We start from the raw sequence: 17,238 nt of genomic DNA, 5'->3' as shown, positions 1-17,238 counted from the left end.
AATGGTGTGAAAAGGGAAAAACATTCAGTATGTGGCAGTCCTGTGGGCGAAAATGCCTTGTTGATGATAGAGGTCAGAGGAGAATGGGTCGACTGATTCAAGCTGATAGTAGAGCAACTTTGACTGAAATAACCACTCGTTACAACTGAGGTGTGCAGCAAAGCATTTGTGAAGCCACAACACGCACAACCTTGAGGCGGATAGGCTTTCAACAGCACAAGACCCCACCAGGTACCCCTCATCTCCACTACAAATAGGAAAAAGAAGCTACAATTTGCAAGAGCTCACCAAAATTGGACGGTTGAAGACTTGAAAAATTTTGCCTGGTCTGATGAGTCTTGATTTCTGAGACATTCAGATGGTTGAGTCAGAATTTGGCTTAAACAGAACAAGGATCCGAACATGAATCCATCATGTCTTGTTACCACTGTGCAGGCTGGTGGTGGTAGTGTAATGGTGTGGGGGATGTTTTCTTGGCACACTTTATGCCCCTTAGTGCCAATTGGGCATCGTTTAAGTGCCATGGCCTACCTGAGCATTATTTCTGACCATGTCCATCACTTTATTGCCACCATGTACCCATCCTCTGATGGCTACTTCCAGCAGGATAATGCACCATGTAGCGAAGCTTGAATCATTTCAAATTGGTTTCTTGAACATGACAATGTTCGCTGTACTAAAATGGTCCCCAGAGTCACCAAATCTCAACCCAAAGGAGCTTCTTTGGGATGTGGTGGAACCGGAGCTTTGTGCCCTGGATCTGCAGCCCACCAATCTCAATCAACTGCAAGATGCTCTCCTCACAATATGGGCTAACATTTCTAAAGAATGCTTTCGTCACCTTGTTGAATCAATGCCATGTAGAATTAAGCTAGTTCTGAAGGCAAAAGGGAGTCAAACACAGTATTAGTATGGTGTTACTTCCTAATAATCCTTTAGGTGAGTGTACACTGAGAAAAGGAGACTGCTTAAAATTGGGGATTTGATATTTATTTTAAAATAAATGTTTATAAACCGGTTTGTATATCTAAATATCTCAAGTTCAATATATTGACAGGTCCAAGTTATGATATTACAAAGAAAAAGAAATATTTGAAAGGAATTATTTATTGAAAGGAAATACACAGTGCAGGAGTATGATTACATGTCAACATCTCATAAAAAAAAAAAAAAAGATAAATTCTTAGCTCTGCCTTGGTCTCATTTTCATTTCAACACTCTTAAATGAGTATCTTTCCCCTGTGTGATAGTCAGTCAGGATATACCAGGTGCCCCAGTAGATGCCATCCGTGATGCCGCTGTAACGCCCGTGGTAGTAGCGTCCATTGAGGTTTGCGGCCAAACAGGAATCAAACCACCATCCTGCACCATAGTAACCAGCACAGTTACCAGCAGTGTAGCGGTCATTATCCTGGTCATATGTGCTGAAAGCTCTTCCATCGTGGTTGTACTGTTTGCTATAACTGAATGCATTACCAGCATCGCCATGGTAATCTCGAGCAGTTAGGCGGAATCTTATGGAGAGAATATCACGAATACATCATGATAAGAAATGTAATTAATTTCCATCTTTTTCATACAAATGTTTTGTCCCTAGATTTTAGATATCTATGTCTGTGTGTGCAATGTGCATATACCTCTGGTTTTCTCCTCCCACTTTAAAGGTGTTGTAGTTAGCATGACGTGTCTGTTCGTGCCAGTCCTGAAGAGTGATGCGAAGCGTGTGATGCCCACTTGCGGTTAACACGGATAGAACTGCATTCCCTAACCAGTACTCTGTCTGCGGGGAGCCAAATCCGTCATGGTACTCCTGCCAGGTTCGGTTAAAGTCAATTTGTCCATCAAACCGCCGCTGGAACACTGTCCATCCCCCACCAGCTGAAACCATGTCACACATAGCCTGGAAAAGACAAATGAAAAAGAAATCACATTGTGTCTACATCCGATGCACATGGCACCGTTTAGCGTCAATATGAGACGCAGATATATAGGCGCCTCCTAGTGGTCTAACCCTACCCCAGACCCAAACCCACCCATAACCTAAGCGCGTTATATGGACGTGCCATGTGCGTCGGATTTAGACGCAATGTCAAAAGCGTCACTATATAGCGCCCTAGGATGAGAATGCGCTGTGCCCCTCAAAAGTATATACTTTACTAATTAACACATTTTCGCACCCCAGTGATCGAAATATCTTCTTTTGTGCTCCTCAAATGGGTTTGTATAAGTTTAATTGAGTTTAATTTTTATTTTTGGGTGAACTATCCCTTTACTTCACTCTGGACATGGATTAGATTTCAAAATATATTTGTGGAATAGATGTAATCTGATATAAATGGATTTGGGTTTCTGCAGACTTTAATGTTTGTACCTCTAATGCTGGTCGCTTTGGATCTGGCTGTATGGTGTAGATCCCGTTCTCTTTAATTCCTAATTGGTAGATCTCATTACAGTCTTGAGGGTAAAGCCCTGCAGAGGGAGGCACTGCCATATAGACCCAAACAAAACATCTGTCAACATTTGTGCAATAAATGTTCTAGTAGTACAACAACATAGGGTGTTTGTTCTGCATCTGTCTGTATATAGCTCACCTGTAGGAGTCCTTGGTCTGTGGCCATTAGGTTTAGAATGTGTGATACTTTTCAGCAACAGCAGCAAATCTTTCTCCCCATTTTTGCCCACTACACTTTCTATGATCGAGAAAGAGAGAGAGCTTGTCCCTTAGACAAACAAATATAGCATAAAACTTAGAACACACAATTATGATGATTATTCCTGACGGTTCGTTTGTAATTTCCTTTAAATGCAAAGCAATATGATGTACATAATTTTCAAGTATTATTTAATTGAATATTTGCTAGTTGGCTATTTCAGGATGGTTAGAGTTTGTTGTGGGGTTATCCAAAGGTTAGAGAAAGGTTGTGAGAGGGTCAAATAAAGGCTGTCAAGGGTCAGTTTTCTTACATTCCTAAGAACACTTCTGTTTGCCGAGTGTAAATTGGGTGTTAACTTAATTGAGAGAACTCCAGGAATGAAAGAATCAATAAATAATGAAAAAAGAGAGTGGTTATATTTCATAAAACACATTGGAAGCACACATTAATGTGCTTTATTTAAGCTAGTCCTATCATTTAAGAAGGAACTGTAGTGTTTAGGATGCGAGTGGCATATGTTGTGGAATATAATAACCAAGTCTGGTGGCCATCTGTCTGAGTCTCTGACTATGGCAGTGGAGGTCACATTCTGTCAGCACTGCTGCCATAAGAGCCAGAAAGGCTACTAGTGAGTCAGACCCATCTCTTTGACTCACAGCCACTGATTCATGTTGTAGCATACAGCGCTGCAGCTGGATGAGACGTTCAGATGTATCAGACACCTGCAGGGCATACACACACAGACAATTAAAAACAAGTATGTGTATCTTTAATCTCAGTCATAATATTTAACATTGTAAATGAAGTCTCCATATCCTAACACTTTATCTGTAAGTGTCAAAATCAACATAGATAATAGTATAGAGTAGTTAATGTTATCTCATGCTTGTTTTCTAATTCATGAAATATTTTCTGACATTGACCAAAATGACACAAATGCATTTTTTCCCCCTTTTGGGTAAATACAAAAGGTGACTATTAAAATGTTTAATATTTAGGGGACTCCAGGACACTTATCAACTTATTTATTTAGCTGTCTCAAATGCAAAGTATTTAGGGCGATTACTGAAATGGAATGAATTGCAAGTCCTTATATATATTTACCTCGCAACACACTGACTCAAAACTCATATTTTTTATTAATAGAAAAAAAAACAACAACATGCAATGCAATACTTTCCCCGCATTTGATAATGGTTAACATTAATTTTAACATTAACTAGTACATTTTTTTTAAATCGAAAGTTGTACCTGTTAGTATTAATGGACTGTGAACTAACATGGAAATAAAAACTGCATTTTTATTATAAGATTAATTAATACTGTAAAAATGTAATGCTCATTTTGTAGCTAATGCATTAACCAATGTTACTAAATGAGACCCTATAAAGTGTTACCAAAAATATAATAATGGCCTCTCAATGTTTACATATATGTATTAGGTCATGCTTACCTGTGGAGTCTTTCTGAGTCGTGCGTCCTGAGGGTGAGGGTGATGTATTTTAGGGGGTGATGCCGTTGCACTGCAGCTCCCCTCACATTTGCTGTTGGGGGGTCCGGCCACCAGGATGTCCCTCTGACACAGCACACATACACACATCATGTACGCTCCCAGCCAAAACAGGATCACAACACGCACATACATGCTGCTCAGGCTTCTACAGAAATCCAAAGAGATAGTATGCACCTGTTCCCTCTCTTTTTATCTTCTTCTACTACTTAATTTCAACGGGATTTCCCCTAGCAATGCTCTTGTGTCACTGACTTTTCTTCTCTCTTCAGATCTTAAGCAGTATCATCTGCAGAAGATCAAGTCCTACACATTGTCTTTCTTTCTCGGTATGCCCGTCGGAGTCTCCCTTCCTGTTTTTCTCTTTTATTTGATCTTCTCTCCTCTATCCCTCCCTCTTTCTCTCCTCAACGCTCCCGTCTGTTTGTGAGGCTCTTTCTTGGCTCAGATTCTTAGATAACTGAGGCTCTTTGGTGTCTGACATGCACCTTAAACCCACCCCCTAAAACACACTCAAACACACTCTCTAACCTATCCGCTTTACAAAACACGTACAAACACTCACCATCGATCGTATGACTTTTCCCCATCAAATCCATCTAGAATCAACGAATAATCACACACTCTCAATCAATCATATTTAAAAGGGAAGATAAACATCCTCTTCAGGTTTTAACTCAGCCTCTTCACTGTGTGTGTCCTGTTTTGGAGTGTGTGTAAAGTTTACTGAGTTTGTTAAGGCTCATAAAACTTGGAATTCCTCTTTTAACATTCGTATTCAAGAAAGACAGACAGCTGCACACTAATATAGATACATATACACACACTCTCATACGTGGGCAGGGAAGGACGACCTCTGCAATCCTCTACATGTTGACCTTTAACCTTTCTCTGTCTGCAAGGGGAAGGTGCTAGACCTATTTTATTGACAGGAGTTTGCTCTTTGTGTGCATATGTGCAACAGGAAGTGGCTATAACAATAGTGTAACTGTAAATGTGCTAACCAACATATTACAGTCAATGCATGGCTTTTGTTCAACACTTTGTGAAAAATCACTATGATGATTTTCTCATCGAAGTGTAATTCAATTGGGTGCAGTGCAACAAGGTAAGACATGAGTTAATTTGTAATGAAGTTTAGAGGTCTGTGGCCTGTTGTCACCTATGATACTCTAATGTTTGGAAGATGTCAACATGTCTACAATCACAACACAAACCCTTATGAGTAGATAGACTGCCATCTAGTGCTGACTGTATGTGATGATGGCATGTGGAGATTCTCCCTCTCAAACTGATATACATTTTTGTTTATAAGATCCCAGATAAGTGAATTCCATTTATAGATGTAATAATAATTATGAAGATATTCCTTTGATTTTGTTTTTATTAACCGAACCTTTGGCTATATATAGGAGTAAATAGAAAAGTACACTGTGGCGACCCCTGAAGTTAGTAAAAGACAAATTCATACAGGTCCCGCAACATTCAGGAAAATGCATTGTTAGACTCGCTTTCAAACAAAATTTTAAATTATTTTAATTTACCAGGCTTTGTCCAGATTGTCAAAACGGCTAGAAAGTTTTAAAGTTTAGTCTGGTTCCTCTAGTAACTAACAGTCAGACACATTAAAATTCTAGCAACACCTTTTAATATAATAAACATTTGAAAACATGAAGTGTGATTAAAATAGCATTTTACTTGAGCAAAATAGCATACCAAATACACGTTTCATGTGTTTAGTTGGGCAAAAATAGTTTCACAAATAGGCACAGAAGAATTCAATGTAAGTCTCCAGGAAAGAGAATAGCAAAGAAAAAGTTTGCCAATACACAGCCACGTGAGGGCGTTTAATGTGTTAGTTGAGGTAATTTAAACTGCTTGTATCTAGAATTCATTTTGTAATCGCGGACTGTGTAGTATCATTCTAGAATCTTTCATTTCTAATTTTTCATAGCAAGTTTAATGCACGAACTGACTGCATATCCATAAAAAGTTTTTCATTCGCAAAGTAGGTGCCCCTACCCCAAATCGCAAGGCATTCTGTGGGTAATATCTTTTCTTTGCTTTCTCGCGCCAACGTGTTGCGTTTATTTAATGAATTGTGCACACTTGCGGAAAGAACAGCTTTTATACTCCCATCATGGGTCATTTAAAATCACAATGTATGTCAAATAAACAAGATAATAGCTCCCAAAATCGTGGAAGAAAACACAACTCCACAAGCGCCTCGCCCGAGAGTGTTGTTGTTTTCAATCACGTCCGCGTATTGCAGTTAAATCTGATGATTGAAAACTCTGAGATAATGCTCGCGTCTCTGAGCTGACATCCTCGCATTCTCGAAAAACAACAACAACACATTTTCGCATTGAGTTTGATCATGTCTACTGAGGTCGAAGAATCAGCACCCGCCCAAGTCCCTACTCCAGTAGCAGCAACCAAAACAAAGAAGGCAACGGGAAATAAGGCAAAGCCTGTCGTAAGTGCCTCTCCAGCTAAAAAGAAGAAAAAGAAGAGTAAGGGGCCCGGAAAGTACAGCCAGCTCGTCACTGATGCGATCCGAACCCTGGGCGAGAAAAACGGCTCATCGCTTTTCAAGATATACAATGAAGCGAAGAAAGTGAGCTGGTTTGATCAGCAGAACGGTCGCATGTATCTGCGCTATTCCATCCGCGCGCTCCTGCTCAACGACACGCTCGTGCAGGTCAAGGGACTGGGGGCCAACGGCTCGTTCAAACTCAATAAAAAGAAATTTGAGAAAAAGCCAAAGAAAAGAGCCAAGAAGACGGAAAAGCCAGCCAAGTCTGCGCCCAAAAAAGCCGTGACCAAGAAAGTGAGTGCAAAGAAGACCGCCAAAAAAAGCTCAGTTAAAAAGACGACTAAGAAGGCTGGTGTTAAGAAGGTGACTGCCAAACCGAAGAAAGCAGCCGCAAAAAAGCCAAAAGTCGCAGCGAAGAAGGCAACCAAGGCAAAGAAAACAAAATAGACTTTCTTTGGAATTGGAGAATTATATTTTTGTATAGCTTGACAAGATGAGTTAAAAAAAAATCATTTGGTCTATTCTTTGAAATAGAATCGCTGTTGATTTTATGTATGCTAGCTAATTTGGGGATTTGGATGCAGTTTTTCTAGAAACTGCTTCTTAGAGACACACCCACTTCAGTTTCTGTGAGACGTCATGCTTTTGTCTGATGTAGGCTGCTATACAGGAAAGGTATTAACTAGACGACAAGAAAAGCTTTGTAAATATAAGTTAGCATTAGAACAGTGATGTTGTTGTTTTTTTAATTTTTTTTTTATTTGCTCTGCATATGCATTGTTTCTGGACTGTAATAGCTATGTCCAAATAAACCTCTGTTTTTAAAATACAAATGACTTCATTCTTGATGGAGGGAAAATGGCGATGGCTTACAGGCAAATAGGAATATTAGATTATTGATTCAATTTCATTTTATTACCATGGGCAGTTTTGCTGTCAAAAGTATAAAGTGGCAATACAAAAAAACATTTGAAATCATCATGGCAAAATATTTGATAAAAAGGGAAAAGTTCTCTTATGTAATTTTATATGTGTTTTTTACCCTCATGAACTCAGAAAATTATCCAAAACTATTAGGGGGTAATACAATGAAGATAAAATAGTAACGTTACTGTACATACAAATAAAAAGGTTTAGTGCTGCCACCACTAACCCTGGGCAGAGATTCCTCTTCTGCAATTATATAGGGCCTATATATAGATATATATACATATATATAAGTAAGTATATTTATGTCTACAAGTAAGATCGTTACGTATTGTTCATTTGTGCGTAACTGCATGAGAAATTTGAGTTTCAACAACAATGATTACATCTTTTTCGCATCACTGTAACTTCAGCGATTTCAATGTATCAACCCAGCCGGCATTTCAACGTTGATTCAACGTTGAAACAACGTCAGGTACCATGGTTGGATCAACGGTGAATTACCTTTCGATTTTGCAAAACGGATCAACGTTGATATTGTGACGTCGTTTCACCGAGGAAGAAACAACGTTGATTCACCGTTGAAATCGCGACGTCGTTTCACTCTTACCTTTCAAGTTATGGTCTACTGTCGACGTTGAATCACCTTTCGATTGAATCCGCGTTGATATTTTAATCCTGTACCCGCGTAGCCTTTCTGTAATTTTGGTTAAAGGTCAACACTGAACTGTAAACTTTTTTTTCGGACCATATTTAGTATTTTCAGCAACTAATAAAACTTAATTTGCATGATTTGCAATTGGACAGCATAAAAACGTTGTAACAATTAGATGTTCATATATCTACAGTGCAGGGATGAGATGCTTCATTTTTTAAAGAAAAAGTTTAATAATTAAACCAAATGGAAAAATACATTTCCTTAGAATCTAAATATACATCTATATTGTACATTTTACACTTTCACATAATGTATTGAAAAAAAATCTCATTCAACAACAAAGCATTTTCTTAAGGGTTTAATGATTTCAGACTGCAGAGGGAAAAAGCTTTTCATTCAAATTGCATACACACTGCAATCATTCACAGAATAGCTTATAAAAATAATTACAAATATCGTTAGGAAACTTGATTAAGTCTTTGACCAAAAATACATAAACCGTAACACTGACAAACCATAAATGTTAAAATTGAGAAGGACATGATTTTCTCTCAACATAATTTTCTCTGGGTACTGTGAACATACTTTCAGAAGCCTAGACTCAAGACCGAAATACCACCACAAAATTCTGTGCATCAACATGGCGAGGAGTCCCCAAAAGTGTTCTGGCATCCTTAGGCAGCCAATGTCTCAGCACAGAAAGGAGCTCATCTACAGATGTCCGTGTTGTTTTGTTCCGAACCGCCCATTTTGCCAAATCACTCCATAACTCTCTGATTTCATCTGAAGAGGAGCCTGTTTCAGTGTCGTCACTTTCACTGCTGTGCTGTTGGTCATCCAGATCAAGATTCTCAAGATTACTGTCAGCAATACTTCCTGCACAATCTTCTCTCAGAAGGTTTTCAGAACTGATGGTTGCACAAACACCAGCCTGGGCAGAAACAAAAAAATTATCCTCCGAGTCACTACTAGAAAGCGTCATTGCAAGCAATTCTGCATTTTGCCGTCTCCATTTTTTTTATGGTTCGCCATCTATAAAAATTAAGTATGAATTTCATATGCCATAACTAGAAAGTACAGGACACTGATAAAACTGTTTTGAAAATTGTCTAAAAATATATATAATATTTTGGGCTGATTAGTCTTTCCCACAGTGGGAATGGGATTGTAAAAAAAAAAACGGTCGATTAAAATTTAATTACTTCTAGTTTTGTCAAAGTCTGTGTAAAGTAAAATTTGAAAATTTGTGAATTGTAAACACATAAATGTTAGAAATGCATTGTTTAAACATGTTACAAAGACTGTGAACTACATAATATTTGATGGAGTTATACTGTTAAACAGGTTTTCACCATTTTTTTATGAGCAAGATTTATTGGGCAGGGGATCAAAAATCACTAAAAGTTTAGTTAGAAAGCCAGATTCAGACATATCCATGCCTTTTGATTCAACTAAAACAAAAATATGGATATGATGCTTTGAGTGACAGCATGAGCTCCGCTGTTTGCAGTAACAGTTAAAAAAGATAAATAATGCAATTTTCATCGTCTTTTTAAAGGGATACTCCACCGTTTTTTCATATTAAACTATGTTATTCCTTAACTAAGGCGAGTTGATACATACCTCACTCGTCTCAGTGCGTGCGCTCAATTGCTCTGGTGCACGAGACACTGTGATCGTACTTAACTGGCCCAGGTCATCCAATAGGGTCCAAGCAGAGAAGCGACCAAACAACTCCGCGTTTTCGCTCAGCGCAGTAATATCATCACTCCGGATAGGGAGAGAGGACTTTTCATGAGTGATGATATGATATTACTGCGCCGAGTCCATAGATATATATGCGCCGAGTCGAAGTGCTCCCAAGCACTTGCTGTGGTATTCCGCCATACATTATAGCTATCCACTTTACACGATTAGAAAAGCGCAACGTTTTATTTTGTGTCACCGTCCTAGGTCGAGTTACTCTACTCGTATAACTGTATTTAAATAGGGAAAACGTGGAGGTGTTTGGTCTCTGCTTGGCCCCTATTGAATGAACTGCGCTGAACTATGTGCTATCAAAGTGTCTCGCGTGCCAGAGCGATTGAGTGCACGCACTGAGACGAGAGAGGTATGCATCAACTCGTCTTGGTTAAGGGAATAACAGTTTAATATGAAAAAAAAAAACAGTGGAGTGTCCCTTTGAGAAAATTATGCAAAATAGATGTGCACGGCCAGTGAAAAATAATTCTGGACCCCATAAACAAACCTTATTTTTTAATTCCGACTAATAGCGGTTTCATGCTGTAAAATGCAGGACTCACTGTGAGTTGGCTGGTTTCTCTGAGATAACTCTGAGCACGAAGTCTCCCTCTTTGCTGGGCTCGAAAGTGGACAACACGATGTCCTCTCCGGCCAGCAAACGAAAGCGTGAGCTCACCTCCCGCAGGTTGATGAAGAGCTCAGAGCGAGCGCTGGACACTTGACTGAGGAAGAAATCTCGCTTCAGGTGTATGGCCGACCTGCCCGTATAATGAGCGGAGAAACACACACAGCATCAACTGAGGGTTGAAATCCTGAGGGTCAAAACTCTGAGGGTAATATCTCACAATCTAAAATTCAGTCATTCAAACGGCCTCTCATCGTACCTCATTTATTGACGCAAGGGAGCCACCGAGCACTGCCCCGACTGCTTAGGGAAGAAATAATACATATTAAAAATAAAAAACTTTGTACCTTTTATAGTTAACAGATTAGATAGCAGAACATTACAATCTAAAATTGCTCTTTAAAGCATTAAAAATCACACAATTAAAAGTTAAAATAACTAAAGTAAAAGTACATTTTAGTTGCTATGAGACACACATTAACTTAGAAATTAGGACTAATTTGCTTACAGTATTTTATTAGCAGTAACTAACGTTAACCCCTTTACAGTTACTAATATTATAAAAATACATGTAACGTTAGGTTTAAAATTCTACAAAAGGCACATAATCTGTGCAACATAGTCTAATTAAACAATTATTTGCTCAGAAAACTTGCAAAACAGTAGCAAACTAACATGAAAAAGAATCGTGATAATATTGTGAATCATATTTAAGACATAAAATAAACTCGATTGGATATTGTTTTCCATATCGCCCATCTCGTTCATTCTCCTTCCCTTGGCTGAATCTCGCGATATTACTGTGAATGGACAGTAATGACGACGACTACTAAACAGAAAAAATAGCTTATCGAACGTTAAGCTTTTGTTTCCTGATTTTTTTTTTTATCTGTGAACACACGTATAATATCTTCTCCCTGAAAATCGACGTAGCAACCGCAAAAACACAAAAAGACAATGAAGCGGCACAAGTAACGTTACCTCAATCGACATTTGTAAAAGTAGGCCTCCGCGACACAAATTAATGTGGAAAAGCATTTCCTGAATATCGAGTTAAGAAATTCATTCAACAAACTGCATTTTTCCAAGCACTGACATGCATTAAGTCTAAATCATGACCTTGCGTATATTTGTGAAATCAGACTTACCTTTAGGTCCGCGGCCGCAGATCACTTTCTATCGTGCTCTTCTCTTGGTCAGTCTCGCAATCAGAAAGACGGTCAGGATAACGGTCATATTTTCAAAATGAAATAGGCGCGCACAGTTTCATTGGCCAGTTTCATGAATGACAGACAGATTAACCAATCATAATCATGAAAGCAAATAAGGTTAAAACCAATAGGAATTGTTTTATACCGGTAATATTTATATTAGAAGGTTCATGATAAAAATGTAAAATTATTATAAAATATTAATTATAAAATAATAATAATAATGATCTTAATAATAATTTAAAAGGAAGAAATAATTTATTCTGTACATACATTAATTGATTCAACATAGATCTTAAAAAAATATCAAAGTTGATTTATAATTGTTTTTTTTTACCATTTTTCAACCATTTAGCATTAAACATTATTTCAACGTAGTTTCAACATTGAAAAAAACAACTGGCATTATTTCAACCATATTTCAACGTTGAAGGTTGGTCATGTTTTCAACCATTTAACATCAAACGTTGTATCAACGTTGTTTCAACGTTGAAACAACAACTGACATTATTTCAACCAAATTTCAACGTTGAAGGTTGGTCATGTACTGGTTGTTTTTCAACCATTTAACATTAAACGTTGTATCAACGTTGTTTCAACGTTGAAACAACAACTGACGTTATTTCAACCATATTTCAACGTTGAAGGTCGGTCGTGTGCCGGCTGGGAAGGTATACATCTCAATTTCAAACCAATAATGCAACATGAGTAATGCCAGATCCAGCAGGCCAAAAAAAGTCCATTAGTATATTCTCGTCACCCCTATTTAGTGAAATGTTGGTATGTTCCGATGAGTGGCGTTAATCGAGGAAGTCGCCGGGTGTTTGTAGCACTTCCGTCTTCTCCAACGGGTACACAGAAATGGTAAGATTTCCATTTAGCACTTCGAAAAAAAGACACATTTTTTTGTGTATATATAGCATATTTTATTAAATGAATTATAACATCGTCGTGTCACAAACCCCCGATTGCTGTTGTTTGTTTCTGCATTGAAATGAAGGCACGTAGTGCTAAACCACTAGCTAAGATCCCCACCCCAATTCCCCAGTCGCGGGTTGACTAATAGTTATTTGACCTTATCACATTTATTATGTTGTAACATTGCCAGCGCTTTGTAATCTTGGGTTTGTTTATCATGGGCAAGCCAACTCAAATTAATCTAATTTCATCCTGTATATTAACAGCGAGCAAATAATTAGTATATCCAGCCGTTTTTTATCAAATTTCAGTGTTTTCTCCTTCTGCTATTCTTCAGTGTTGTTACATTTTTGTATAAACGCGATCAGATCTATCGATCTGATTGCTGTTTACTCCTATGTTCATTGCCTCTTGTCTAAATATGACAAGTACATGTGATATAGGTGCTCATCGCAGCTATTCAGTATTAAAACATTTGCTGCATAACAATATTAGCTTGCCTTAGAAGTATGAATTATGTACAGACAAATGTATTTTTCAGTGTCTAGTCCAATGCAGTGAGCTCTTTCAAATTTCAAGGAAGCCCACGGGGTCAGTGTTTTAAAAATGTATAATTTTTCATGCAGAAGGGTATGCACTTCCTCCTTGACTTGCATATAAGTTCAGGAAGTGACAGGCTTCAGGCTGTCTGTGAAGAGAGTCATGGTGTTTGTAGGTTCACTGAGTTACTTAGTAGTAGAGCATAGTTTTTTTTTCTTCTTCTGAGGGTTAGTGGAGGAGGACAGTATCCCAAGAATTCCCCTGCAGGTTCAGGCGTGTGTGTGTGGAACAATTAGAGTAGAGCTTGTGAGCCGTTTGTGATGTGCTCGCTTGCTGTGAGGTTGCAGACATGGTTCATCATCCTCCTGAGTACTGATTTAGTTTGATTTGTTTTGTCAGACGGCGACTCTGCGTCCGTATCTGAATGCGGTGCGTGCTACACTGCAGGCAGCTCTCTGTCTGGAAAACTTCTCCTCACAGGTGGTCGAAAGACACAACAAACCCGAGGTTGAAGTCCGGTAAGTGTGTGTGTGACTGTTGTTTGCATATGTGTTTTATTTGTGTGTAAAAGTTACATGGTTCATATAGGTGAGTGGCCTACATGACCTCGTCTTAAAGGTTATAGATATTTCGAAAGAGCATACTAGCATAAGTTTGCAGTATACAGCACGTGTGTATGCTTTACCATTTTTGTCTAATCATCTCACCAGGAGCAGTAAAGAGCTTTTGCTTCAGCCTGTTGTGATCAGTAGGAATGATAAAGAGAAGGTTCTGATAGAAGGTTCCATCAACTCTGTGCGAGTCAGCATTGCTGTCAAACAGGTAAGTGCATTTGCTGTTTTGCCCTAAACTCATTCTTGCTGTCCTTTCTGAGATATTTGAGAGTCTTTAAATATGTATATATATATATTAAATAATGAAAATGCAACTAATTATACAAAAAGAGAAGTATTGTGGTGGTGGTGATGAGACAAGCGAGGGAGTTTGGTTTCACTCTGACTTGAACACATTTAGTCCACTGAACGCAGCATGCAAGTGGTTCTCAACCAAGGGGCCGCTGCAAACTTCCATGAGGGCCACAGAATTTAAGTGAATAAATGATTATTAAAATATTTGAAAATATTTTAACTGTAATCTAAATTAAAGTACTAAAAAGCACAATCAAGGTTGATTGATGTGTAAATACGTCCAATTTATGTAAATAAAAAAATACGTTTTGTCATAATTACACCTGAAATACAAAAAACATCTTATTCTATATGGTTGTGTTGAAAACCACAAGTGTAGGCAGTTATATGAGCTACGCATACTATATATTACAACAAGCTAAGAATCCAGTTTGATGAGTTGTTTATATCTTTAATGGTCTGTGATTGGATGATGCACCTCAACTGGTCCATTGAAGGCTGATGAGATCGAAAAGATCCTGTGTCACAAGTTCATGCGCTTCATGATGATGAGAGCTGAGAACTTCTTCATCCTGCGGAGAAAAGCTGTGGAGGTGAGAGCAGAGGAAGACACTTACTAACACTATTTCTATTGTTAAAAAGCCTGGTGTTTGCAATGCACATGTCATTTCGTGCTGACTGTTTACAGTGCTGTCCTTTTGCTGCTATTAAAATAGCATCTTGCTAACAAACATCTAAAATTCTCTGTTGTGAAATGTTCACATTTATTATAACACCTTTCTTTTTCTGTCAGGGATATGACATCAGTTTCCTCATTACTAACTTCCACACAGAACAAATGTACAAGCATAAGTTAGTGGACTTTGTCATCAATTTTATGGAGGAGATCGATAAGGAAATCAGTGAGATGAAACTGTCAGTCAACGCCAGGGCTCGCATAGTTGCAGAGGAGTTCCTCAAAAATGTTAGTTCTTCTGTAATACGATTTAATTGAATGAGAATTCAATTCATCGTCACACCATTAACCTCTCTTACTCTTTATTCCTTTGGTCAACAGTTTTAGGAAATGATCAGTACACCCTCTGCTGGCTGCAATACCTGTGTCACCTTGGTCGCTGGAAAAACCGATGGAGAGTTTTGGGGCCAGTGGGGAAGTAGTTATGGTGTGATTTGATTCCTGTACCACTACCAGAGGTGGAGCAACTGAATTCAGATGGTGCCGTCTGTCAGGAATGAATTCAGAGTATTGCAGTATTGTAACTCCAGAGCAGAGTGATGGAGTTCTCAGACAGGCACGGTACTCCTTTTGTTCTCTTTTACTTCTTTGCTTGACTATTTTTGTCCCTCACTTTTTTTTTTTAAATTGCTAATTGCCTAATTTTGTTTTAAAAGTATTTTGTTCTCACACTCTGCAATTCCATTTCGTGTATTCTGTCTCTTTTCATCTTATCCCAGATCCCTTTGTTATTATTTAGTAGTAGAGAGCTTGCAATATTGCAATATTCTGAATTGCCTCAGCTTTTCCTTGTGCTCATGAATATGAATGAGTACATACTGTACATATTTAAAAGGATACACTCATTTTACCTCTGCCTTTCTAACAAACCTTAAAATCAGGGTGGGTCTAGATGAAACCTCATCGATGGTCATGAGCACAAAGGAAAATGGTTTTCCAATAATTTAAAGTTTGTTTTGTCATTGTTTTTTTGTAATACGTATACTGTTAAAATGACAATTTTTCATGTTGAGTTTTGATAAAAAAACAAAAAAACAACTCATGCTGGTGCACATGGATCTTATAAACCATATCATAATTATTATGCTAAATAAATCCCTTTATTGCTTGTATTGCGTTGTTTACTTTGATGAATGACAGCTCTTGCTTCATTGTTTTTGTGGTAAGTTTAATCTTTCTTTTGTGCATTTTGGATATTACAATATGTGTACAAGGATGGCCCTTATTTGAAGAGCTATTTTAGTATGTAGCTATTTGATATGTGGCACACTATATTTACCTTTTTTTTTTTCACTGATATTTTAAGAAAAGAGAACATTTCAGACCATTACGATATTCCAAAATATAATGTAATCTATATATACTGTATATATAAATGTTTATAAACCTGCAGCTGAGGACAGATACCTCTCTTCTGTCACATGATTTCGATTATAAGCTTAGTGAAACTTTCATTTGAGGTTCTAAGACATTGGTGTAATCCATGTTTTAATACCTTTTATATATTTTAAAGAGAATAAGAAAGCACTATAATGCATATAATACAGATTTACCATGCGACTGATCGTTTTAAGTTGAGTTGACATTACACACTTAAAAAAAAAAATCTTCTTCATTGGCATCAATGGTTATATGAAGAACTTTAAACATCCATGGAACTGTTCCATAGTGCAAAAGGTTCTTTGGGAAAAGGTCATTTGATTATTATGTTCTTAACACTAAGAAAATAAAAAAATCTATTTGTTCATTTGAGTGTATTTAAAATGTAATTTGCCAATATCATTTCTCTGATCACATCCATATGAATTTTTTTTTTTTATCATATTCTGAATTAGGAAGTCATAATGCAGCCAAAGAAAAATGATGACTAACCAAATGAACAAACCAGTCATGAGCACTATTACATTTTCATACCAAAGAGAAAAAGATACAGGTAAAATAAAATATTGAATTGCAGTCGTTACATATTGTGAGAAATAATATGATTATATGCAAACTTTGCAAAGAGTCTGCTATTAGATTTAGGCTCCAAAATAACATGAAATAAATGGTTTAGTTTTGCTTTTATAAATGTATCATGTATTAAAGAGTAGGCTAACATTACATTCTAATAAATAAATCTGTAGCCTAATCTTGATGGGGCCCATCTGTAAGATTTGGCTGCAGATTTTTGTTTGTTTGTTTGTCATCAATTTGTTTTGTGTTATAGAATGTGTTAAGTTTAGAGATTCAGAAATATAGATATTAAAAGTGTGTTGTCATCACTGCTTAT

General features: G+C 37.4%; 4 protein-coding genes across 6 annotated transcripts; 2 read left to right on the top strand and 2 right to left on the bottom strand.

The window, feature by feature from the left end:
* Window positions 1-1,113: 1,113 nt before the first annotated feature.
* On the bottom strand, window positions 1,114-6,313 carry LOC120491610 (fibroleukin). The gene is made up of 6 exons (XM_039689559.2): window positions 4,108-6,313; window positions 3,190-3,376; window positions 2,592-2,690; window positions 2,372-2,484; window positions 1,638-1,900; window positions 1,114-1,514 (listed from the first exon to the last, which is right to left on the bottom strand). Exons 1-6 carry the CDS (start codon window positions 4,297-4,299, stop codon window positions 1,184-1,186), a joined length of 1,185 nt encoding a protein of 394 aa, XP_039545493.2. The 5' UTR covers window positions 4,300-6,313; the 3' UTR covers window positions 1,114-1,183.
* A 137-nt stretch (window positions 6,314-6,450) lies between these two features.
* On the top strand, window positions 6,451-7,166 carry h1-10 (H1.10 linker histone). Its single transcript, XM_039689560.2, has one exon. The coding sequence runs from the start codon at window positions 6,542-6,544 to the stop codon at window positions 7,145-7,147; it is 606 nt and encodes a 201-aa protein (XP_039545494.2). The 5' UTR covers window positions 6,451-6,541; the 3' UTR covers window positions 7,148-7,166.
* A 1,462-nt stretch (window positions 7,167-8,628) lies between these two features.
* On the bottom strand, window positions 8,629-12,072 carry LOC120490649 (calpain-1 catalytic subunit-like). Of its 3 annotated transcripts, none has more exons than XM_089134311.1 (4): window positions 11,329-12,072; window positions 10,913-10,953; window positions 10,589-10,786; window positions 8,629-9,216 (listed from the first exon to the last, which is right to left on the bottom strand). In XM_089134311.1, exons 2-4 carry the CDS (start codon window positions 10,915-10,917, stop codon window positions 9,177-9,179), a joined length of 243 nt encoding a protein of 80 aa, XP_088990437.1. In that variant the 5' UTR covers window positions 10,918-10,953; window positions 11,329-12,072; the 3' UTR covers window positions 8,629-9,176. The 3 variants fall into 3 exon arrangements, with proteins under 3 accessions (XP_088990437.1, XP_088990436.1, XP_088990435.1); XM_089134310.1 differs by having other exon boundaries at window positions 10,913-10,956; window positions 11,802-12,069; XM_089134309.1 differs by having other exon boundaries at window positions 11,802-12,068.
* A 522-nt stretch (window positions 12,073-12,594) lies between these two features.
* On the top strand, window positions 12,595-16,078 carry arpc4 (actin related protein 2/3 complex, subunit 4). Its single transcript, XM_039689394.2, has 6 exons — window positions 12,595-12,728; window positions 13,722-13,840; window positions 14,033-14,144; window positions 14,728-14,823; window positions 15,024-15,194; window positions 15,288-16,078. The coding sequence occupies exons 1-6, from the start codon at window positions 12,726-12,728 to the stop codon at window positions 15,291-15,293; spliced, it is 507 nt and encodes a 168-aa protein (XP_039545328.1). The 5' UTR covers window positions 12,595-12,725; the 3' UTR covers window positions 15,294-16,078.
* Window positions 16,079-17,238: the final 1,160 nt, after the last annotated feature.

This window comes from Pimephales promelas, chromosome 8 (assembly GCF_988280905.1).
Source record: "Pimephales promelas chromosome 8, fPimPro1.hap1.1, whole genome shotgun sequence".
In the NCBI taxonomy this organism is placed as follows: Eukaryota; Metazoa; Chordata; class Actinopteri; order Cypriniformes; family Leuciscidae; genus Pimephales; species Pimephales promelas.
This window is presented reverse-complemented; position numbering and strand designations above follow the sequence as displayed.

Bases quoted from the DNA above. Each gene is read 5' to 3' on its own strand.
- arpc4 (XM_039689394.2), top strand. The intron at 13,841-14,032 runs GTAAGTGTGTGT...TCATCTCACCAG, and splicing joins AAACCCGAGGTTGAAGTCCG to GAGCAGTAAAGAGCTTTTGC. The intron at 14,145-14,727 runs GTAAGTGCATTT...GGTCCATTGAAG, and splicing joins TCAGCATTGCTGTCAAACAG to GCTGATGAGATCGAAAAGAT.
- LOC120491610 (XM_039689559.2), bottom strand. From the start codon at position 4,299: ATGTATGTGCGTGTTGTGATCCTGTTTTGGCTGGGAGCGTACATGATG. The intron at 2,691-3,189 runs GTTATTATATTC...TCTCGATCATAG, and splicing joins ACAGATGGCCACCAGACTTG to AAAGTGTAGTGGGCAAAAAT. The intron at 1,515-1,637 runs GTATATGCACAT...TCTCTCCATAAG, and splicing joins GTGGGAGGAGAAAACCAGAG to ATTCCGCCTAACTGCTCGAG.
- h1-10 (XM_039689560.2), top strand. From the start codon at position 6,542: ATGTCTACTGAGGTCGAAGAATCAGCACCCGCCCAAGTCCCTACTCCA.
- LOC120490649 (XM_089134311.1), bottom strand. The intron at 9,217-10,588 runs GTGAGTCCTGCA...GTTTCTGCCCAG, and splicing joins GAGAAACCAGCCAACTCACA to GCTGGTGTTTGTGCAACCAT.